The sequence below is a fragment of the Mauremys reevesii genome, linkage group 2 (assembly GCF_016161935.1).
Source record: "Mauremys reevesii isolate NIE-2019 linkage group 2, ASM1616193v1, whole genome shotgun sequence".
Lineage (NCBI taxonomy): Eukaryota > Metazoa > Chordata > Testudines > Geoemydidae > Mauremys > Mauremys reevesii.
The window spans coordinates 124,212,084-124,237,678 of record NC_052624.1 but is presented as its reverse complement, the minus strand read 5'-3'; the positions used below and the strand labels follow the sequence as shown (position 1 = coordinate 124,237,678).

General features: G+C 44.7%; 1 protein-coding gene across 1 annotated transcript in view; it reads left to right on the top strand.

Annotated features, from left to right (window-relative positions):
- The window catches only part of LOC120397510 (transcriptional repressor NF-X1-like), a 225,903-nt gene that overhangs the window by 94,090 nt on the left and 106,218 nt on the right, over window positions 1–25,595 (top strand). Inside the window, 1 exon segment of the mRNA XM_039523454.1 lies at window positions 6,595–6,692. Within this exon segment, the coding sequence (XP_039379388.1) occupies window positions 6,595–6,692 (98 nt within the window).

Sequence of the window (25,595 nt, the reverse complement as noted above, 5' to 3'; positions counted from 1 at the left end):
ATGATGGACAAACCCAGGAAGAAGACAGAATATACATTACAAACCCTTTGCAAGCAGCCAGTCTGTGCAGGAGATGCTTTGGCCCCCTTAACACACAAACAGTCTCAGATGTCCTTACACTGGCAAAAAGCATGGTAGATAAACTGCAGTGTTTGGTATTCCTGCTCATCCTCATGGTGGGTAACACAAAGAAGATTGAACTATGAGCTGCATCAATTTCTCTGTATCCTTCAGTGGATTGACAGAGATTTTTTTTTTTTCTTTTGCAGGCACAGGTCCCTCTGGGGCATGTTGCCGTAGACCCACTCCTCGGTACATTGTACAGTACAGTACAGTCTCCTCCTTTAATCCTCTCTATCTTGCCACATGGATGGGGCAAAAGGCCTAAACTACCTAAGAAGAGTCAGAGCAATTTCAGTTTTGTGCAGTATTGGCTTGGGAGAAGAGAGGTAGCATGCATCGTAGGAGTGGTCATCAGGTCATTCTCTTACCTATTTAAAGTTCAAATTGAACGTCTAGTCCTTAGCTGACCGTTGGGGTGGAAGCGGTGCTTCAGTCTGTAATAGGTTAATAGGAGGCATTGGACTCCTCGCTAAGCTTGGATGACCAAGTAGCATCAGTTTCCAAAAATGATTTTACACCTCCAACTTCTTAGGAAACTATGTCCCTTCCTCTGGGATGAGTGGTCACAGTGATCCTTGCATTAGTCACCTCCAAGGTAGAATCATTAAAGATTAGGGTTGGAAGAGACCTTAGGAGGTCTTCTAGTCCAACCCCCTGCTCAAAGCAGGACCAACCCCAACTAAATCATCCCAGCCAGGGTTTTGTCGAGATACAAAAGCAGCACTTAAAGACGATAAAGTCATTGCAGAGAAACTAAATTAATTCTTTGCTTCAGTGTTCACGGCTGAAGCTGTTAGGGAGATTCCCAAACCTGAGCCGGCTTTTGTAGGTGACAAATCTGAGGAATTGTCACTGATTGAGCTGTCACTAGAATTGGTATTGGAATTAATTGATAAACTTAACAGTAACAAGTCACCAGGACCAGATGGCATTCACCCAAGAGTTCTGAAAGAATTCAAATGTGAAATTGCAGAACTACTAACTATCGTTTGTAACCTGTCCTTTAAATCGGCTTCTGTACCCAATGACTGGAAGATAGCTAATGTAACACCAATCTTTAAAAACGGCTCTAGAGGTGATCCTGGCAATTACAGACCAGTAAGTCTAACATCAGTACCGGGCAAATTAGTTGAAATAATCGTAAAGAATAAAATTGTCAGACACATAGAAGAACATAAATTGTTGGGCAAAAGTCAGCATGGTTTCTGTAAAGAGAATTTTGTTTTCATAAAAAAAAAAAAAAAAAGGGAAAGAGAAATCAATCTATTCTAGTTCTTTGAAGGGGTCAACAAATGTGGACAAGGGGGATCCTGTGGACATAGTGTACAGGCGAGTCTCATTTTACGCGCATTTAACATGCACAAATTCAGCTTTGCGCGGTCGGCAAAAACGAAACAAAAAAAGAGGAAAAATAACAATTTAAATACTGTACCTGTAGTGTGGGCAATTTCGCCCGCCATTACACTCAATGTAATTTGACTATATGCGATTTTCGCTTTACGTGCTGACAGTGGAATGTAACCCCAGCGTAAGATGAGACTCGCCTGTATTTCCAGAAAACCTTTGACAAGGCCCCTCACCAAAGGCTGTTACCTAAATTAAGTTGTCATGGGATAAGAGGGAAGATTGTTCCATGGATTGAGAACTGGTTAAAAGACAGGGAACAAAGGGTAGGAATAAATGGTAAATTTTCAGACTGGACAGGGGTAACTAGTGGTGTTCCCCAAGAGTCAGTCCTAGGACCAATCCTACCCAGTTTATTCATAAATGATCTGGAGAAAGGGGTAAACAGTGAGGTGGCAACATTTGCAGATGATAGTAAACTGTTCAAGAGAGTTAAGACCAAAGCAGACTGTGAAGAACTTCAAAAAAAAAATCTCACAAAACTCAGTGATTGGGCAACAAAATGGCAAATGAAATTTCATGTGAATAAATGTAAAGTAATGCACATTGGGAGAAAAAACTCCAACTATACATACAATACAATAGGGGCTAATTTAGCTACAACTAATCAGGAAAAAGATTTTGGAGTTATCGTGGATAGTTCTCTGAAGACGTCCATGCAGTGTGCAGCGGCAGTCAAAAAAGCAAACTGTGTTAGGAATCATTAAAAAGGGGATAGAGAATAAGATGGAGAATATATTATTGCCCTTATATAAATCCATGGAACGCCCACATCTTGAATACTGCATACAGATGTGGTCTCCTCATCTCAAAAAAGATATACTGGCATTAGAAAAGGTTCAGAGAAGGGCAACTAAAATGCTTAGGTGTTTGGAACGGGTCCCATATGAGGAGAGATTAAAGAGGCTAGGACTTTTCAACTTGGAAAAGAGACTAAGGGGGGATATAAACTCATGAGTGGTTGGAGAAAGTGAATAAAGAAAAGTTATTTACTTGTTCCCATAATATAAGAACTAGGGGCCACCAAATGAAATTAATGGGCAGCAGGTTTAAAACAAATAAAAGGAAGTTCTTCACACAGCGCACAGTCAACTTGTGGAACTCCTTGCCTGAGGAGGTTGTGAAGGCTAGGACTATAACAGGGTTTAAAAGAGAACTGGATAAATTCATGGTGGTTAAGTCCATTAATGGCTGTTAGCCAGGATGGGTAAGGAATGGTGTGTCTAGCCAGCCTCTGTTTGTCAGAGGGTGGAGGTGGATGGCAGGAGAGAGATCACTTGATCATTACCTGTTAGGTTCACTCCCTCTGGGGCACCTGGCATTGGCCACTGTTGGTAGACAGGATACTGGGCTGGATGGACCTTTGGTCTGACCCAGTATGGCCATTCTTATGTCAAGCCGGGCCATAAAATCCTCTAAGGATGGAGATTCTATCAGCTCCCTACGTAACCCATTCCAGTGCTTCACCACTCTACTAGTGAAATAGTTTTTCCTAATATCCAACCTAGACCTCCCGCACTGCAACTTGAGACCATTGCTCCTTGTTTTGTCATCTCTCAACTCTCCTTCAGGTAGTTGAAGGCTACTACTCACTCTTCTGCAGACTAAATAAGCCCAGTTCCCTCAGCTTCTCCTCATAAGTCATGTGCCCGAGCCCCCTAATCATTTTCGTTGTCCTCTGCTGGATTATCTCCAATTTGTCCACATCCTTTCTATAGTTGGGGGCCCAAAACTGGATGCAATACTCCAGAAGTGGCCTCATCAGTGCCAAATAGAGGGGAGTAATCACTTCCCTCTATCTGCTGGCAACGCTCCTACTAATGCAGCCCAATATGCTGTTAGCCTTCTTGGCAACAAAGGCACAACGTTAACTCTCATCCAGCTTCTCGTCCACTGTAATCCCCAAGTCCTTTTCCAAAGAACTGCCGCTTAGCCAGTTAGTACTCATCCTGTAGCAGTGCATGGGATTCTTCTGTCCTAAGTGCAGGACTCTGCACTTGTCCTTGTTGAACCTCATCAGATTTCTTTTGGCCCAATCCTCCAATTTTTCTAGGTCATTCTGGACCCTATTCCTACCTTCCAGCATATCTGCCTCTCCCCCAGGCTTAATGTCATACGCAGACTTGCTGAGGGTGCAGATCACTGTAGTTAACTGTGTGTGAAGCTGAATGTGAAGATGATGCATAGGTTCCAGCTGGGACAGAAGGGTCTACCTGCCTATTCCATGGCCGAGGCTGTCGTGAGCACATCAGGAACCAAGTCCATCCCCTGGCTCCTGGTCAGCTTTCAATGCCAATTTAAGGCATTGGCCCTAATATTCAAGGTAATTAATGGACTGAGGCTCAGCTATGTCAAAGACTTAAATTCCATCTGTGAACTACTCGGTGCTGATGTTCTGTTGCAAACTGGGATTCACTATATCTTTTAAAAAGAACAGGAGTACTTGTGGCACCTTAGAGATTAACAAATTTATTTGAACATAAGCTTTCGTGGGCTACAGCCCACTTCATCGGATGCATAGACTGGAACATACAGCAAGAAGATATTTATACATACAGAGAACATGAAAAGGTGGAAGTAGCCATACCAACTGTAAGAGGCCAATCAATTGAGATGAGCTGTTATCAGCAGGAGAAAAACAACTTTTGAAGTGATAATCAAGATGACCAATCCACACAAGCGGTCCATTTCCTAGACACTACTGTGCTAATAAGCGATGGTCACAAACACCACCCTATACCGGAAACCTACTGACCACTATACTTACCTACATGCCTCCAGCTTCCATCCAGGACACACCACATGATCCATTGTCTACAACCAAGCTCTAAGATACAACCGCATTTGCTCCAGTCCCTCAGACAGAGACAAACACCTACAAGATCTCTATCAAGCATTCTTAAAACTACAATACACACCTGCTGAAGTGAAAAAACAGATTGAAAGAGCCAGAAGAGTACCCAGGAGTCACCTACTACAAGACAGGCCCAACAAAGAAAATAAGAGAACCTTCAGCCCCCAACTAAAACCTCTCCAGCGCATCATCAAAGATCTACAACCTATCCTGAAAGATGATTCTTCACTCTCACAGATCTTGGGAGACAGACCAGTCCTCGCTTACAGACCCCCAACCTGAAGCAAATACTCACCAGCAACTGCATACCATACAACATAAACGCTAACTCAGGAACCTATCCTTGCAACAAAACCCGATGCCAACTCTGTCCACATATTTATTCAAGTGACACCATCACAGGACCTAATCACATCAGTCACGCCATCAGGGGCTCGTTCACCTGCACATCTACCAATGTGATATGTGCCAGCAATGCCCCTCTGCCATATACATTGGCCAAACCAGACAGTCTCTATGCAAAAAAAAAAAAAAAAAAGGACACAAATCTGACATCAGGAATCATAACATTCAAAAACCAGTGGGAGAACACTTCAGCCTCTCTAACCACTCAGCAACAGTCTTGAAGGTGGCAATTTTACAACAAAAAACTTCAAAAACAGACTCCAAAGAGACTGCTGAACTTCAATTAATATGCAAATTCGATACAATTAACTTAGATTTGAACAGAGACTGGGAATGGTTGGGCCATTACACTAATTGAATCTATTTCCCCATGTTAAGTATTCTCACACCTTAAGTGGGTCATCTCGATTATCACTTTAAAAGTTGTTTTTCTCCTGCTGCTAACAGCTCATCTCAATTGATTGGCCTCTTACAGTTGGTATGGCTACTTCCACCTTTTCATGTTCTCTGTATGTATAAATATCTTCTTGCTGTATGTTCTAGTCTATGCATCCGATGAAGTGGGCTGTAGCCCACGAAAGCTTATGCTCAAATAAATTTGTTAGTCTCTAAGGTGCTACAAGTACTCCTGTTCTTTTTGCGGATACAGTCTAGCATGACTGCTACTCTGAAAACTATATATTTTGATTCAGATGAGAAATTTTGAAGTTTTTGCTTAAGCTATGAGGTGCATAAATAGTTATTCTTGAAATGAATTCCATATTAGTCAGTAGATTTTATCTCAAACTGGCGTGCTAATTAGGGGTGGGATCATTTTCTTCCAGGAACTGACAGGTCTGGTTTGGTCTTCAAACTGAAAATTAGGCTGGAGTTCCACTGTAATGGATCTGTGGACCTTATTATTTGGAGAGAGGAAATTTTCAGATAAACTCAGATACATTTTTGTGTCTGTTCAATATTCTCGCTCTTTAGAGCTGGGCAAACGTTTTCTCCAATAGCTGTTTCTCTTTAAAGAGTGCCAAGTTCACGCACACAAGTCACTATAAAAGCAGCAGAGAGTCCTGTGGCACCTTATAGACTAACAGACGTATTGGAGCATGAGCTTTCATGGGTGAATACCCACTTCGTCGGATACTTGACAAGTCACTATTCCTCTCATACAGTTTGGATCCATGAAGGCAATCATTTTGAAGAACCATAGATGATATAGGAAGTGGCTAATTTTTATTTTCCTTTTCCAAGCTACAGAAGGTCAGTATACATAGTGAAAAATGAATGTTTAATTTTTCACCGTTTAAAAAAAAAATCAGATTATACATATAGGGAAATTTTGTGTTCAGAATGGTTTTTAACATAGTGCTCCTCAGTTCATCTGGTTATACAGCACCACATTAAATCACAAGTTTATTGATTCTATATATTTATATGAAAAGTGTTTAGCAAAGTGTCTATTTTTAATACTACTAGTATAAAAATTGTGGAACTGAAACTCTAGAGGCCATAGACTTACTAAAATGAACAAGCACAATTTTGAGCTGTTTTTAAAATATTTCAAAGCAATACACAACTTTAAGTTGCAAATCTTATAATGCACCAAATTCTTATACTTTTTTTGACATAAAATCTGTAACATATACATGAGAAATACTAAGGGATTTGAAGGCAGTGTCTTGTGCCTGCAGCTCCCAACTCATGCAGAAGCCTCAATGTGACCACGGATGTTCATATGACATAGATAGATATAAAGTACCAATGTTAAATTAAAAGGTTTAATTTACAAATCATTCTTACATTTTAATTTTTGGTAGATTTCATTCATACATGTGAAAATCTTTGCCATGAAGGAGAATGTGGACCATGCTCTCGTACATCAAATATTTACTGTAGGTGTGCCTTCAAAACAAAGGTAAAAGTTTAAACACTAATCTCTAGTAACGAGCTCTTGAGCACTCTTAAAAATTATCCGGGGGAAGGGGGCACTATACACTGTAATAGGAAGTAGTACTGCCAGGTTGTAGAACCAGTAGAAAATAGCTAGCTCAACATGTGGGCCATTTCATCAAGTTCAGGAGTGTGCTTTTCAGTTTATATGTACATGATTTTATTCATTAATTTAGCTGTGGAAAACCGATCTTCTACCACAAAACTACTACAATTGAATGAATGTTATTTCCATCAAAAGCATTGTTAGAAGCATGTCAAGTGCATGGTGATTTTATGTGGAGTTTTGGAGAGTGGTGTTCATGCTGTGGAATGTTGCTAGTGCTGCTGTATTAATGCTTCTAGGGCTGCTATTCTTGGAGCTCTGGTGTTAGCTGCACTAGAAGAAAATGCAACGTATTGATTCATTAGACCTCAGTCTTATTCCTAAAGAAAGACCTCATGCTCAGTTTGGTGGCAAAGGCACTCAGCCAGGTTTACTGTCAACAAAGCACTGTCCTAGTGCCCCATAGGAGCTCAGGTACACTAACATGTATACCCTTGACTAGGTACCAATTCAATCAACAGACCAGGATGTTATCCCCTAAACTATTACAAAGATGCCCTGCATGATTTTCTTTTCATATATTGATACAAACAAGTTACATATTACATTATTACATTCCATATGTTTTTTGTTATAATCCTGTATCTTGTATGGGCTAGTTTGAACAAAATATCTTCATCCGTTATCCTATCCTTCCCTCTTTATCTTATGAGGGATCTGTGGGTCCATGAGTGTAGCATTTCCTAGAAATGTTTTTATGCAGTTACTTGAGAACTCTGGGCATTTCTATACCATCCTCTCATGTCAGGAATGTGCTTTCGAATACCTAATGTGTTGTCATTCTGCCAAGGCCTGGTGTATGCTGGTTCACAGCCTTTGATTCACACTGTTAGTTATGCCTAAGGCTCCCACAAGGCTTACGGGGGAGTCATTTGTTTACCAGTCTCCTTTTCTTCCTCACTCTATACATTTGTACAGTGATCCAGCAGATTGTCAGTTTGTACATTGTCAGTAACAGGCCAATTGTTTTCTTATTATTGTGCAGAACCAGATATTTGAAGCAATACGATAGTTGTTGGAGCCTTAATGAATGTGACATTCATGTGTTCAACAGTATCTTCAGACATGTATATCTGATGTTTCTGTGACTTTGCCACCAAGGTCTAATATGGTCCCTGCAGACTTGCTTTCATAGAATCATAGAATCTCAGGGTTGGAAGGGACCTCAGGAGGTCATCTAGTCCAACCCCCTGCTCAAAGCAGGACCAAACCCAACTAAATCATCCCAGCCAGGGCTTTGTCAAGCCTGACCTGCTTTCCTGATAAATGTTTGGGCATAAGGCCTAGGATTATCTCTTATTGCTGAGAGTTCCACCATAGCATTTTTTAGCTTTTGCAGCTTCTCAGAGAACTCGAGATCCTGTCCTTGAAAAGTAAGAGTGAAGTCCATCAGGAAATACCACGTGTCCTGAAAATGGCATTTCTCAAGAACGTCCCAGTCATGGCGTTAACCTTGGCCATAGTGGCAGCTGATTGGTCAAACATCTTGGCATCTGTACTGCTTCCCCTATATGAATTTACAAAACGCATTACAGGTCCAGTCTTGCTGCCTCTTTGTCACAGGAACTTGTTCTTCTGTGAGTAGTGCCTGTGGGTGTTCCTCTTCAGGTATACATGTGCCCATGAGTCTTCAATCAAAAATCTTCATTAACAGTGTTTGTTTGGTCCACATGTCCTATACATCCTCATGCCATGCAGTGAGGCTAAATAGGTCTGCTTGGGCAGACCACCCTCAGTTGCTTCTCAACCACCTCGGCTTGAGATGGAGTTTTAGCAGGTCCACCTAAGTGTGCCTTGGCGAAAAGAATTTTTTCCTAGCTGCTAGTTTAGTTCAGTCTAGCTTGTTAGATTAGTTGAGTAATTGGGAGGATTATTTTTTCTTCTCCCCTCCTGGGGAGGCTTGTCTTCCTCAGAAGGGCATGCCTGGCTCTCTAGGGCTTAAACCAGAAGTGGGCAAACTACAGCCCGGCCCCTGAGCTCCTGGCCCAGAAGGCTAGCCCCCAGTCCCTCCCCTGCTGTCCTCCCTCTCCCACAGCCTCAGCTCGCTCACTCAACCACAGTCACATGCTCTCGGTGGCGGGGCTGTGAGATCCTGGGGCAGCGCAGCTGCAGAGCCTGGCCTGACCCGGTGCTCTGTGCTGTGTGGTGGCAGTGGCAGCATTGCCTAGCTCCAGCGCCACCAGACACTGGTGCTCCAGGCAGCACGGTAAAGGGGGCAGGGAGCAAGGTGGGGGGTTGGATAGACGGCAGGGGAGTTCGGGGTGGTGGTCAGGGGACGGGGGTGTGGATAGGGGTCAGGGTGGTCGGGCGGGGGAACAGGGGGTTAAAAGGGGGCAGAAGTTCCAAGGGGTGCAGTCAGGAAGGAGGGGGGTTGAATGGGGTCCGGGAGGGTCCATCAAGGGCAGGAGTTCCGGGGGCAGTCAGGGGACAGGGAGAAGGGGTGGTTGGATGGGGCAGGGGTCGTCAGGAATGAGAGGACGGGTTGGATCGGATGGCAGGAGTCCAGGGGTGGTCAGGTGACTGGGAGTGGGGTGGGATGGGGGAGGGGTCCCAGGGGGAGGGTGTCAGGGGGCAAGAAGCGGGGCGGTTGGATGGGGCAGGGGTCCCGGGGGGGGGGGGTTGGATGGGGCAGGGGTTCCAGGGGGAGATAGGAGGTCGGGGCCAGGCCACAACCCCATCCCCTAACCTGCCCTCCATACAATTTACGAAACCTGATGTGGCCCTCAGGCTAAAAAGTTTGCCCACCCCTGGTTTAAATGTTGCCTTGCTTTCCAGGAGCCCAACCTGGTTAGCAGCCGCACTACAAATGTGTTCGCTGCCTAGAAGAGTCACACATCCCACATAAGTGTGGCTTTTGTCTAGCCCTTAATTCCAGGGTGAAGAAGAACCTGGAGATCAAGTTGAGGCTACTTATGATGGAGCGTTCCCTTTGTCCTGCTTCAGAGCCAGGTCAGCAATCTCCAGGCAGATCCAGTGTCCTTTCAAACTTGGCTCAGCACTCCCCCAGAAAGGGAAAGACTCCATAGTGCTCCTCAAAAGGTCTCTGGAAGAAGAGCTCTGACTCTCCTTGTAAAGAGTCTGCTCTGAAAAGACTTTGGTCTCCCAGTAGGTCAACCATCTCAGAAAATTCAACCCCTTGAACTCGTACTGTAGAGACAAAGGGCTCCTCCAGTTTCAGTGGGACTGGAAAACCCTGAAGCTCTTCTAAGAGCAAACACTGTTCCGAGCAAGCTTTGGTTCCATCTGGACATGGTAGAGATAGCAAAGATGGTCGTTCTTCCAGACTGATACAGTTGGAGATAGCTCTACCTCTGGTACCTCCCCGGATGGGTTTCTTGCTATAGTATAAGGCTAAACCTCCATCGGCGCCCACCTCAGGGTGCTCTAAATCTTCAGTATTGTGCATTTCTAGAGATAGGTGGACAGTTATATTGGTTCACAACTCCCTGACAGACAGGTTAAGCAGCTGCTTATCTGCAGACCAGAAATGGGAGATCCATAACACATTTCTAACCAACATAATCGCACAATGGGGTACTCCGCTGAGACCTCTTTGTATCCCAGATGAACAAAAAGCTTATCATGTATTGCTCCAGGGGAGCCATAAGCTGTGATTCCCAGGGCAATGCTCTCCTGCTTTCCTGGATGGATGACCTCAGATACACCTTTCTTTCCTTCCTTCTCCTTACTACCTCAAGATGTACAGAAGATCTGTCACAATAGAGCCACCATTATCTTCCTAGCACCCTACTGACCCAGACAGTTCTGGTTCACAGAATTCCTAATGATGTCAGCACACACACCTATCAGGATTTGACTATTTTAGGATCACCTAGCTCAGGACAGGGGTAGGGGGGGAGATCAAGCACCCTAACTTGGGCTCACTCCACCTTATGGCCTGGTACTTGGATGGGCGTCAGAAATAAAACATTCATGCTCTGTCCTTGTTCAGGAAATCCTTAACCAAACTAGAAAGAATTCTACTAGAGCCTGCTACCTGGCTAAATGGCAGTACTTTTCAGCCTGGGTACGTCACCACCACCATATGCATTCCAGTTATCCTCTACTTTAAAGACTTCAGGTCTGGCTCTAGTTTGCTGCGAGTACACCTAGCATTGATTAGTGCCTTTCTCCTTCTGGTGAAGGAACGTTCTGTCTTCATGCACCTGGCTACTGTGTGATTTATGAAGGGCTTGATCAGAACCTTCCCACTTGTCATTAAATCTATCTCTCAATGGGACCATAACCTTGTCCTGACAACATTCTCAGGTCCACCCTTTGAACCTACGGCAAAACTTCCCCTTCCTGGGGGTATTACAGCTCACTCCATGTGAGGACAAGCTGCTTCCATGGCATCCTTATTGGACATTCTGCTGCAGAGCAGCAACGTGGAGGTCTGTCCACATGTTCATGACACACCTATGCTCTAACTCAAGCTGCAACTGTATACCAGCTGCTTCCTTGCACTCTTCTCCACTCTGAACATTGCTTGCCAGTCAACCACATGTAGAATACACACATGGACAATCACTCAAAGAAGAAATTGAGGGTACTTATTGTAACTGGAGGTTCTTCAAGAAGTGTGTTCCCTATCTGTATTCCCCTAATTGCCCTCCATCCATCAGGGCAGAGGGCTGGGGGAGAGGTTTCAGGGGAGAAGGCTGCGGTGGGGGGGGTTCAGGAATCCGGGCAGAGGGGTGGGGGAGTGTAGGGCAGAAGGCTGGGTGTGAGGGGGGTCAAGGGTCAAGGCAGAGGGCTGGGGGTGTGGGGAGGTGCAGGGCAGAAGGCTGGGGGTGGGGGGAGTTCAAGGGTCAGGGCAGAGGGCTGGGGTTTGGGGGTGCAGGGCAGAAGGCTGTGGGGGGATCAGAGCAGAGGGATGGTGCTGTGGGGGTGCAGGGCAGAGGGCTGGGTGTGGAGGGGTTCAGGGCAGAGGGATGCACCAGTAGTTGATGTAGATCCAGTTATTTCTTACAGATGCTGTGTTCCAGATAACCTACTGAATGGACAGTAACCAATTTACCAAATATTGCTTTATGATTTAACATTGTTAACCAGACACCAAACAAGATTGTTTTGAATAAGCTGCTTCAGTTAGGATGTAGTGTCATTGACTCCAAATTATCATAGAATATTAGGGTTGGAAGGGACCTCAGGAGGTCATCTAGTCCAACCCCCTGCTCAAAGCAGGACCAATCCCCAGATTTTTACCCCAGTTCCCCAAATGGCCCCCCTCAAGTATTGAACTCACAACCCTGGGTTTAGCAGGCCAATGCTCAAACCACTGAGCTATCCCTCACCCCCAGTATGACTGGTACTAACAGGGAATTGTTTACACAATTTGACATATTGCCAACTCATCACTGTTTTTGTTATACACCAACAATGCCAGTGCCAGCTAGCTGTTTATTACTAATAAGATTATGTGATTTAAAAAAAGAAAATATTTCCTAATGAGTTGGTTATGGTAGTTACTATGTAACTTCCATAAACAGTAAAAAATAACTTCTTTACTGGTTTGTTGTTTACTTGCTTTGTTGTTTGCTGTCATTAGTTAGTTAATTTTTACCTATGTGTTGGTTAAACAGTTGAGCAATGTTATTCTAAATGGTGTACAGCAATAGAATAATAATACAGTTGCTTTTACACAGTAGCTAAATTCATTCGTATTTCGATGGTAAAGATTTAAAACCAGCAGCACACGAACTCACTTTACTTAATAATATACAGTTTCAGTGACAGTTAGACGTGGTCCAGCTAGTGGTATTTAGCTGATTGCCTACCTAGTTGTCCATATATGGTAGACTGAGGTGTAGTTGGCAAGTCTGTTGTTTATAAAACACTTCATTTTTCTTTTCTTGATGCCTGGGGGTTTCTTCACTCTGTACTGATACCTTCTGGTGTCTTCAGTCTGTGGGATGCAGCCATAAACAGCTTAAGTTGATTAACAGAATAAAGTTTTTACATTTCTCTTGTTTTCAGTTACCCAAATTTAATACACAGATTAATTTAGTGTGCATTATTTATTTTTTATATACTAAATATAGTGCTTAACTGCTGAAATAGATGTTCATGATCTTCTGTGAGAAGGGGTACTGCTCTCCCCTGTTGAGCACTCTGTTTTAGCAAAAGTGTTTAGTAACAGAATTGTTACCCAAGTTTTCTGGAGTTAATTTGCTTGATATCAATTCCACTTCTGCTAATTGTTTAGAAGCACTGACTTTAACCACCACTACTTCCCTTTAACATAACATTAAAGAAAAAGAGTATAAACATTAAACCAAACTGAATTTTAAATGCTGGTCTATGAAAACACTTAGAGGGTATTAAACGTTTATAATACTTAAGCCTAGTCTACACTACAACTTTAGGCCAAATTTAGCAGCATTACCTCGATTTAAGCCTGGACCCATCCACACGACAAAGCCTTTTCTTTCAACTTAAAGGGCTCTTAAATCAATTTCTTTACTCCACTTCTGACAAGGGGATTAGCGCTGAAATCGGCCTTGCCGGGTTGAATTTGGGATAGTGTGGATTCAATTCGACGGTATTGGCCTCCGGGAGCTATCCCAGAGTGCTCCATTGTGACTGCTCTGGACAGCGCTCTCAACTTAGATGCACTGGCCAGGTAGACAGGAAAAGGCCCGCGAACTTTTGAATTTCATTTCCTGTTTGGCCAGCGTGTTTGCAGAGCTCATTCAGCATGATGTGCACATTGCCCGGCCCGTGCTTTGCTAAAAGTCTTTGACCGTGTTCCTCTCGTCACCACGCTGCCGTTGCCTCCTTGCCTGGTTTTGGGCAAAACAATTGTCTGCCGTTTTTCTGACGGAGGGAGGGGCACCTGACGACATGGCTTACAGGGAATTAAAATCAACAAAAGGGGTGGCTTTTGCATCAAGGAGAAACACAAACAGCTGTCACACAGAATGCCCCCCTCAAGGACTGAACTCAAAACCCTGGGTTTAGCAGACCATTGATTTCACAAAACAAATCGGGTCAATTTCTTGTTTTGATCCATCTATCTTTTACATCTTAGGCTGGCAGCAGATGGTGCAGTACGACTACAAGCCATCGTTATCTCCTGGGTGCTCGGCAGAGATGGGCATGACCTGGCTGAGTCACTCCCATGTGTGCCCAGGCACCCCTGACCGATCTCACCAAGGTCGGCTAAAAGAGCACCCAGGAATATGACGATGGCTACCAATCGTAATGCACCGTCTGCTGCCGAAAGGCAATGAGCTGCTGCTGTATAGCAATGCAGTCCCATGTCTGCCAGCACCCAGGAGACGTCCGGTGATGGTGAGCTAAGTGCGCTCCATGCTTGCTGTGGTATGACATCTGCTCAGGTAACCCAGGAAAAAAGGCGCGAAACAATTGTCTGCCGTTGCTTTCACGGAGGGAGGGAGAGGGAGGCCTGACGACATGTACCCAGAACCACCCGCGACACTGTTTTTGCCCTATCAGGCATTGGGATCTCAACCCAGAATCCCAATGGGCAGCGGAGACTGTAGGAACTGTTGGATAGCTACTCACAGCTACCCACAGTGCAACACTCCGGAAGTTGACGCTAGCCTTGGTTCTGTGGACACAGTCCGCCGACTTAATGCACTTAGAGCATTTTGTGTGGGGGGACACACAATGGACTGTATAAAAACAATTTCTAAAAAAACGACTTCTATAAATTTGACCTAATTTCATAGTGTAGACATACCTTTAGTTGTATTTGGGAGAAACAGGCGTTAACATGTTGAAATTATTTGGTTACCTTTAACATTTTGGAACGTAACCAGACAGTTTATATTGCTATATTTTTTACCATTTGTTGTTATAACATTCTTATAGCTATAATTTAATACTTAATAAAGGTGCAAAAAAGTTTATAAAAATCCGAACAGGAAATTGACATTTTGTTAATTGAATTACTGGTCTTGTTTCCCTTTACATTTTTTCCTTTGAATAAAAAAAACCCACTGTGATTAATAAAATATAATTATTTTTGTTTGCAATTGCATTATTTGCTGAGGCAGAAATATATGTACATATTTATAACTGAGGCCTTTGAGATTTTGCAAAAAAAAATTAATTGGTTAATAATGTTATGATGGTTAAACCCCAACCATAATATTAAAATGGTGTGGTACTATTTATATTTTAAAAAAGTATAAAATTGACTTTTGTTGCAGCAAAATAAAAAAGTGGTCCCGTGACACACACAACACAGGACGACATACAGGACAAAATTACAATTAAAAATGAATGGCACCAGAATTATATTTATAACTATACAAGATAAGGCATTAAGAACCTTAGGTATTAAAGCAACACATTATAGAAAATAAACAGGTAAACGAAAGAGTTAAAGATCTAAATAAGCAAGTTATTACCTTTTTATTTTAAACTTTTAATAAGAATTGATTAAAAAAAATCATATTAAGTTATTTTCCCCCTTTGTTGTATTAGGTTAATATGTAAAGGCATTTTTCATTGCTTTATATTACTTTAAAAACTCTGCTATATGGAAATGTTTTAAATATTAGTCAGTGGTTAGAATTAGAAGCAGAGTCTGCATTTCTCTTGCCTGGCAACCATATCTTCAAGAAAGTTAGGAGAAATTACAGCTGTTGATTCCTGAAGAGTAAAAATAATAATTTACTGGATTTATTTAAAGTAAAACTTTTACCTCATTTTCTCTTTATTTTGTTCTGTTTTCAGTTGCTTTGTCTTTTTTAGCAATGGTGGGTTTGGAATAACTATAACTTTTAAAGCAAAGAGAGAGAGAGCAGAATTGAGGAGAGACAGGGAATGCAGGGGAAGGGAGTAGGAAAGCACAACCTAGGAAGGGAGGGATACCTGAGCCAAGAAAGATTAACTCAATCAAATTATCTTAAAGTACAGGCAGCAGCCATCAGTTTAGCAAACAGAGGATATAAGGGAAAATTTAAGTGACGTAAAAATATTTGAGAAAGAAGATTATTGACTCTGTGAATTAAAGTAGTTGGGAACCTGCACCCCTGTTTTTTATCCTGGCTCTGAGATAAGAGTAGGGGTCATTAACTGCTCTTGCAAAATCTGAATTTTTTCCCCCAGTGTCTGTTGTTTTTGTCTGCATGCCAGATAGATTGAAAGAGTGCCCTTGCCTGCTACAGTTAACTGTTTTGGGGCAACTCCATGTATTAATGCATCAGTTTTAGGTATTAAACTGCTGACTCTCAGTATTTCACTTTGAAATTATTTTGTATCCACTCCTTTGCGATCAAATCACAGCGTCTGTCTCCTAGCGTGCCCTGTGAACTGTTCCATTTTTTTCCTTCGTCTGATTTACCAATCCAGTGAAAGTATTGTTTGCTACTTCTCCCTCCTGTGCACTTACTTTTCTTGTTCTGACAGGCACCAGTGTAGGTCTCAGTTTAGGTTTTAGTGGAACCTGGCTTTTATCATACAGGTAGTTGCAATGCACTGGCCCCTGCCCCTGGTTTGTTAGGTGACCAGTTTGGGTCATTCCCAATGTCCCCATTGCAGCACCCATTTCAATCATTCCATGTTACATCATCTAATTTTTCTCAGGCCATATTTTTCCATTTCTGTTTCCATTCTTCAGGCACTATATAGGTACCTGAAGCCTGTTGCTGACTAATATTTATACTAGGGGATGGCACTTCCATTTTTGGCATATTCTTTACAGCTATTTTCAACATTTTATTCTGTTCCTGTGCTTTCTGTAACGTATAATGTCTCTGAACTGCTTGCCACCCTGCTAGGAGAGCAGAAGCATTTCAGAGCTCTGTTGCTTCTCTTGCTTCTTTTAACTTTTTCTTTGTTTCAGTTAGTTGCCCTACCAATTTTGTGGCCTGTTGTGTACATTTCTTACTCTTACTATTTTCTAGGACTACAGTCTCTGCCGAACCTTACAGATTCCATTCCTTGTTTCTTCCCCCATCTCTTTCAAATTTATATGCACCGCCTTTACTGGCAATCCAGCATGTCCATACTTCATCAAATTCTGGGGGGATTTTCAGGGAGGAGATAAGGGGATTCCCTCACTCAGTGTGTTCTGCCATGTTAGATTGTGATTCCTACACAGGACAGCTTGCCTACTTACTAGATCAGCGGTTGGGGTCACCATTGTTGTCAGTTGTTGGATGTGTGTGTTGTCTCTGTGTGTAGCACCAGTTCTGCGCGAATAGCAGACCCAGCGGACCTCGATTGAACTGCCCAAGAAGACCACAGACTTGGTTCAGTAGTGGAGGCGCTCTGCCAGGTTTATTGCCAACAAAGTAAGACACTAGCTCCCTAAATCTACGTCTACTGTTAGACTAGCACATATACGGCCATGACAATGGACTAGCTAAGTTAACAGCAGGACTTTCCATTCTCCCCTCGGCCAGATGAAGACATTGCCTCTGTGACCTCTCTTTTACACATTGATACAAACAAGTTACCTATTGCCCTCTGACATGGTTAGTTACCCCCCCCCCCTTTACCTTATACCTGTTGGTTTGACCAAAACATCTCTATCCATCACCCTGTCATCCTGATGTTATCTTTAGGAGGGGTCCTTGTATCTCTTTGGGGAGTGTGTTTATACCATAACTTTGTATCGGGGTATTCTGGTATTACCCTTCTGGAATGTGTTTACATGAATACTTAGTGCCTAGGAGTGCTTGTGTTTTTGGAGCGTCAGCCCTGTTCTTGCCAAGTGCATGTATCAGACAGTGAACCTGAAAGCAGGCATTTGCTTTGTAACAAGGCAACTAATTCTGCTTTATGTTAGCAGGGCTTGACTCTATTTGGGCATTAGGCATTACGCTAGGCCTTTTATATCAGGCCTCATGTCTCAAACTCTCTCTTTCTACTACAGCATTCACAGACTGCTGTGAATGCAAAGCACAACACGCTGTGTGACAAAGTTCCTCCTCTGCCTTGGTGGGTACTGTGCTTATTGGCGGATTTGCTCGCCTCAGAGATTCACGGCAGCCCTTAGTTTGGCCACTGTTGCTAGTAGCTCAAACCTGCCATTTGCTCAGCTAACCTCATGACTGGCCAGCATGGGGAAAAGGAAGAAGAACCATACCCTCAGTCTCTGCTGGTCCACCTTGTGGGTCAGGGGACAGGCCAGGGACCTTCCTCTCTGGTGGGACCCACAGTCCAGATCAACTCCTCCTGTATCCAATAGGAAGTTGGGGGGATGGGGGGAACCTGGGCCTGCCCTCTACTCCAGGTTCCAGCCCAGGGCCCTGTGGATCACAGCTGTCTACAGTGTTTCGTGTAACATTTGTGTGACAGCTACAACTCCCTGGGCTACTTCCCCATGGCCTCCTCCCAACAGCTTTTGTATCCTCACCACAGGAGCTTCTTCCTGATGCCAGATAGCATTTGTATTCCTCAGTCCTCCAGCAGCACGCCCTCTCACTCTCAGCTCTTTGTACGCCCCTCACTGACTGAAGTGAGGTCCTTTTTAAACCAGGTGCCCTGATTAGCCTGCCTGTCTTAATTGATTTTAGCAGCTTCTTAATTGGCTCCAAGTGTCCTAATTAGCCTGTCTGCCTTAATTGGTTCCAGCAAGTTCCTGATTGTTCTGGAACTGCCCCTGTTATCTTACCCAGGGAAAAGGGACCTACTTAACCTGAGGCTAATAGCTTTCCCTTCGATCACTCTCCTGTAGCCATCTGGCCCAACCCTGTCACAGCTGCTACAATCCAAACCACACTGGCCACATTGGCATCCAGCTGATACTGGAGACATCACCAATGTGCTTTCAGACACCCAAAGGCACAGTTCACCACCATTCTGCATCTACTCAGTTGGCAGTTGAATTCCCTTTTCCTTGCCTGAAGTATGCCTTCATTAGCCATGGTAGTAACGAGTATGCGAGGCTGACGAAAATAAATGTTGACGCAGAAACACTGTACGTAACAACAACATTTCTGGAGACTAAAGATCTTCCTTGCCCGAACTGTACAGTCCCAACATACTGAGCACCCTTGTGTCATGAACCTCTCTTGTGTGGCTGACTGTGTTCATGAACCAATCCTGTGGTCCACTAAGCCTTGGTGAACCCGTGAATAGTAACCTTTTCAATTAACGTATTCACTGGCCCTTTTTCGTGGACAAAAAATAGGAATGTGTGTTCCATCAATGGCCTCATACAGTTCAGAAACCCCATTCTCTGAAATCCCACTATAATTTCAGGGTCCTTGATGGTGCCAACCACTGGTTGGTAGATCACAGTAGTGATAGCCTTGCACACTTGTGCCATCACTGCCCCAACAGTTGACTTTCCCACCCCCAACTAGTTTGCAGCTGCCTGGTAACTGTCAGGTGTTGCCAACTCCCAAACAGTGATGACCTCCCATATTTGTACGAGTATTGATTTTCAAAATCAAGTGGTCTGGCACTGGATCATTGATGCAAGTTCAATGTAACTCAAAGAGGGTATGCTTTTTCATCCTGAGGTACTTCAGCTACTGGTTTGAGATTTCCAAGATGATGTGGTCCCACCCCTCAATGCTGGTTTCCTCGGACCAGAAGTGGCAATCCACCCATGGCCATACCATTGCATTCTCAGCATTCAAGACATCTGTTCCATGGACTTTCATTCTCCCTCCAGGTTGGCCATCTTTGGCATCTCAAAATTCTCTGGAGTGAATGCATCCAGTGTCTAGTACTGGACCTCATGAACATTTGTTCTGTGAGCAGGAGCAGAAGCAAATCCTCATGGACTTGCTCCATGTCTCCAAAGTAGTTTGGAAGAAGGGTGAGATGAGCGGGACCTGTCATTGCCAAAATGTGTGAAGGCAGCTTACAGTGCCTGCAACAACTAGAAAGGTGGTGGTTCTTAAGAGCTTGCTCATGTCGATTCCAAGTAATAGCGTGCATGCCACATGCGCAGTCGGAAGGTTTTTCCCCTAACAGCACCTGTTGGGTCAGCTGTGGAGCCCCCAGAGTCACCCCCTCATGGTGGTTGTGACAAAGTGGGGGTTTATTCATCTTGTTATGTTTCATATGAGTCTTACTGTCCTATACTAATACTATGTGTACCTCAGTTTCCCAGTGTACTGCACCAATACTTCAGTGGTGGGAATTGGGTGTGTGATTTTTGCTGAGGCCCTTGGGGCAGGTGAGGCTGCCCAGCTGTCTGCACCTATGTTACCTGAGACCCAGGATGAGGGTGTGACCAGGTAACACCTTTTGCCTAGGAAGTGAGACAAAGAGACGGAGGAGGAGCAACGGGGGGGCCATCAGAGGTCAGGTTGCTCAAAGCAGGCAGTTTGCGTGGGGGGACTGGAAGAGGGGGAGTCCAGGGCATCTGGCCCAACACTCCCAAGATGGACTTGTCTGAAAGTCACTGATTTCTGTGATAGCAAGCTCTGTTCAATGCTGTATTCCTGTTGACTAATAAACCTTCTATTTTACCGGCTGGCTGACAGTCACTTCTGACTGTGGGGTTGGGGTGCAGGGCCCTCTGGCTTCCCCAGGAGCCCCACCCATGCGGACTCGCTACAGGAAGCGCACGGTATGGAAGGGGATGCTGAGTACTCCGAGGTCAGACCCAGGAAAGTCGAAGCTCTGTAAGCTTCTTGCCCTGGAGACAGTATGCTCAGAGAGAGGAGGCATGCTCCCCTAGAGTCCTGACTGGCTTCATACAGAGTAGTTCCAGAAAATTGACCAGGTGACTCTGTGACAGTGGTGGATATAGGTCCCTGCCAACCCACCGCCTATTCAGTTCTTTCTTACCACCAGTGACAGTCGTTGGAGCTGAGTGTCTTGCTTGCCTCATCAAGTGCTTCCCCAGTAACTGAACTTTGAGCGTTTCTGTAAATAGTTTTATTTTTTTACTAGTAGTTAGTTGGTTAGAATTTGGAGGTCTCCCCCCCCCCCCCACTCCAATTTGTCGCCCTGACAGATCCCAGAGGGTATGCTACCTGCCAGGGGCCCATATCTGAGATGTTACGGAGGGATTGTCGAGGATCATCCGGCGCTCTGACTACTACCCCATGCTCCTCATCCATGTGGGCACTAATGATACTGCAAGGTATGATCCTCAGCAGATCAGAAGTGATACAAGGCTCTGAGAGTAAGGGTGAAGAAGTTGGGAGCACAGGTGGTGTTCTCTTTAATCTTTCTGGTCAAGGGTAGGGGCCCAGGCAGAGACAGATGCATCCTGGAGGTGAATGCCTGGCTGCGAAGATGGTGTTGCTAGGAGGGCTTCAGCTTCCTTGACCACGGGATGCTGTTCCAGGAAGAAGGACTGCTAAGCAGAGATGGGATCCACCTATCAAGGAAGGGGAAGAGTATATTTGGACACAGGCTGGCTAACCTAGTAAGGAGGGCTTTCAACTAGAGAAGGGTCATAATTTTTTTGGGGGGAAGTATGGGCTGTTATAGCAGAAATAAAAGAGAGACAAGACAGGCCAGGGGGAGCGGGGCAGGGAGCAAATCAGTATCTTAGATGTCTGTATACTAATGCGAGAAGTATGGGGAATAAGCAGGAGGAATTCAAAATGCTAGTAAATAAACACAACTGTGACATAGTTGGCATCACAGAGACTTGGTGGAATAATACGCTTTACTGGAATATTGATATAGAAGGGTACAGCTTGCTCACGAAGGACAGGCGAGGGAAAAAAGGGAGTTGATGTTGCCTTATATATTAAAAATGTATATATACTTGGACGGAGGTTGAGATGGAAATAGGAGACAAACTTGTTGAAAGTCTCTGGGTAATGATAAAAGGGGTAAAGAACTAGGGTAATGTCATGGGAGGGGTCTACTACAGACCACCTAACCAGGAAGAAGAGCTGGATGAGGCTTTTTTAAAATAACTAAAAAAAGCACCCAAAGCACAAGCCTTGGTGGTGATGGGGGATTTCAGCTACTCAGACATCTGTTAGGAAAATAACACAGCAGAGCACAGACTATCCAACAAGGTCTTGGAATGTATTGGAGACCTTTTTTTATATCACAAGGTGGAGAAAGTTACTAGGGGAGAGGCTGTTCTAGATTTGATTTTGACAAATAGGAAGGAACTGGTTGAGAATTTGAAAGTGGAATGCAACTTGGGTGAAAGTGATCATGAAATAATAGCGCTCATGATTCTAACAAATGGTAGGAGGGAGAAGAGCAAAATAAAGGTAATGAGTTTCAAGAAGACAGACTTTAGCAAACTCAGGGAGTTGGTAGGTAAGATCGCATGGGAAGCAAGTCTAAAGGAAAAAACAATTGAAGACAGTTGACAGTTTTTCAGAGAGACATTATTAAGGGCACAAGAGCAAACTATCCCACTGTGTAGGAAAGATAGGAAGTATGGTGAGAGACCACCCTGACTTAACCAGGAGATCTTCAGTGATCTAAAAATCAAAAAAGAATCCTACAAAAAGTGGAAATTAGGTCAGATTACAAAGGATGAATATAAACAAATAGCACAAGTATGTATGGATAAAATTAGAAAGGCCAAGGCACAAAACAAGATCAAACTTGCCAGAGACATAAAGGGTAACAAGAAAACATTCTACAAATACATTGGAAGCAAGAGGAAGACCAAGGACAGGATAGGTGGTGGTGGGGTAGTGGGGAACAATAACAGAAAATGTGGAAATGGCAGAGGTGCTAACTGACTTTTTTGTTTCCATTTTCACTAAGAAGGTTGGTGGTGATTGGACGTTTAATATAGTGAATGCCAGTGAAAATGAGGTAGGATCAGAGACTAAAATAGGGAAAGAACAAGTTAAAAATTACATAGACAAATTAGATGTCTTCAAGTTACCAGAGTCTGATGAAATGCATCCTATAATACTCAAGGAGCTGACTGAGGAGATATCTGAGCCATTAATGATTACCTTTGAAAAGTCATGGAAGACAAGAGAAGTTCCAGAAGACTGGAAAAGGACAAATATAGTGTCAATCTATAAAATAAGGACAACTCGGGCAATTACAGACCAGTCAGCTTAAGTTCTGTACCCAGAAAGATAATGGAGCAAATAATTAAGCAACCAATTTGCAAACATCTAGAAGATAATAAGGTGATAAGTAACAGTCAGCATGGATTTTTCAAGAACAAATCGTGTCATACCAACCTGATAGCTTTTGACAGGGTAACAAAGCTTGTGGATGGGGGTGGGGGAAGCAGTAGACGTGATATATCTTGACTTTAGTAAAGCTTTTGATACCGTCTCACATGACCATCTCATAAACGAACTGGGGAAATGCAACGAGATAGAGTTACTATAAGATGTGTGCAAAACTGGTTGGAAAACTGTTTACAGAGAGTAATCATCAGTGGTTCACAGTCATGCTGGAAGGGCATAATGAGTGGGGTCCTGCAGGGATCAATTTGGGGTTGGGTTCTGTTCAATATCTTCATCAATGATTTAGATAATGGCATAGAGAGTACACTTATAAAGTTTGCAGATGATACCAAGCTGGGAGGGAGTGCAAGTGCTTTGGAGGATAGGATTCAAATTCAAAATGATCTGGACAAACTGGAGAAATGGTCTGAAATAAATAGGATGAAATTCAATAAGGACAAATGCAAAGTACTCCACTTAGGAAGGAACAACCAGTTGCACACATACAAAATGGGAAATGACTGCCTAGGAAGGAGTACTGCGGAAAGGGATCTGGGGTCATAGTGGACCACAAGCTAAATATGAGTCAATAGTGTAACATGTGGTCCTCAGACTCCACCACCTCCTCAGCCTGAAGCCCCATTACTGGCCACCCTGCGCAACAGCTCCTGGTGCACTCTGCTATGGATGGGGGGTGGCCCCAAAGGATGAAAACCCTGTCACCGATTCGTCCAGCGCGGATGACAATGAAGCCATAGGCGGCACCGGACCCTCCTGTCCCTCCAGATCACTGGACATGTCCTGCTCAGTGCTGTGCTGCTCACTGCCCACAGCAGCATCAGTCAGTGGTGGATCTGGGACCCGGACATAGCTCAGTGCTGTGGACCAAAGCCGTCTCCGAGCCCCGAGGCGTGAGACAGCCCCTGGGTGGTGGTGGGATACCACCTTCTGATACCACGGACTGGGAGCCTAGAGTGTGTGCCCTGGGCTTGGTGATACGCCCACAGGGTCCTGAATGGCCATTGCCTCCTGCCTATATCGGCGCTGCTCCAATTGGTGCCGACGGCACCTACAATAGTAGTACTCTGCTTCTGAGTCTGATGACTGCGACCTAGAGCACAGAGATCACAGCGGTGATGTGCGGGACAGTGCCGGAAAGCAGTGCCATGGAGAGGGCGAACAGTGCCTCATCATCGCGGGCTTGCCCCTCGACGGTGCCACGCCTCATGGTGCCAGAGTTCTGTCTCGGGATGGGGCACTGCAGAGCTGTTATGGTATCAAGTCCCTGGCCACTTGAATGTGTCTGGGGTGGAAGGGAGCTCAAGTTCCTCCACCTGGCACTCTCTAGCAGGAGAATCCAATGGCACCAGACTCGCTGGATCCCTTTGTGGGCCTGAAGTCGACAGTCCAGGCTCCCGCGAGACCAGCACCACGTGTTCTTGCGTAGACTCCCGGAGGCACTGTCAAACTTGGCCATTCTAGTTGTGGGCAAGCGCACTCTGTCCGCCTTCTTGTGCTGCTTAGACTGCACCAGAGAGTGTGAGTGGTCCCATGTTGTCTCCATGGGCTTCGGCATCTGAGAGTGTCAGGGTCTCTGTGCCCAGAGTCCTTCCTGCGTGCCGTTTCTTGAACAGAGGCTGAAGCACTCCACACGGAGCCAGCTGGGGGTGGAGGGCCACTTCATAAGGAGTTGCTTCAGCCTGAAGTCCCTTTCCCTTTTTGTCCTCGGGTGGAACCCTTTGCAGATCTTGCAGCAATCTGTTTGATGTGCCTCCCCCAGCCACTTCAGGCAGGAGTTGTGGGGGTTGCCTGTTGGCATGAGCTTGTGGCAGGTTCCGCACGGTTTAAACACTTGGGCTCTGTCCCCCTCAGAAGAGAGTCACTGACCACCACTACCCTATGTTTTCTCCTGTTAGTGGTGGCTCATCGCTCATTGCCAGGGCAGTATACCGGTTTTCCATCACCATGTTGGGTGAGTTGAGAGTAGGGGTGGAGCATTTCCTGCTGCCAGAAGTAACCAGCAGCCAGTGTCCTCTCTGTGACAGAGCCATATCCTCCTGCCCTGGCGGTGTGACAGCAGTCCTCTGTAGCTGGATACCTTCCTCAGCATTGGATGTCTCCATATGAATATTCTCAAGGAATTCCTCATGGGCACGGATGCTCCTCAGCCTAGCTACCTCCTACTGTAGCTCTCTCGCCTGCTTCCTGAGAGATTCGACCAGCAGGCACCTTTCACACTGGTTGGTCCCCCCCAGCCTGGCTTTCTGTGAGTGGGAAATGCAGGCCACAGTCTCTGTAAATCCACACCGGGATCTGGGTAGAGGCATCCATGGTTAGGTTGTCTATCTGGATACAGGCGTAGGTGGAGGAGACAGGAGCAGCGTTGGCACTGGCGATGCGGCCCTTCCTAATCATAGTGGTTATATTACATATCCCTCCCATAGACTCCCTCTCAAATTCCCCTGTTTGCAGTCCCCTGTTCTCTAGCTCCCCTTGGTCGCTTAGCCTGTGGCTTTTAAGGCCTTCTCTCCTAGGTCACCCCTACCCCCTTGTTAATCACACAGGGGGAGGGTGATCACAAGGCTGAATGAGGTTGATCAGGGATGATCCATGGAACAAGGCTCAAACAACAAAGGCTACACTCCTTGGACATTCGACAAGCACTGACTTTTTATATTGAACGCACAAAGCTGTTCCAGAA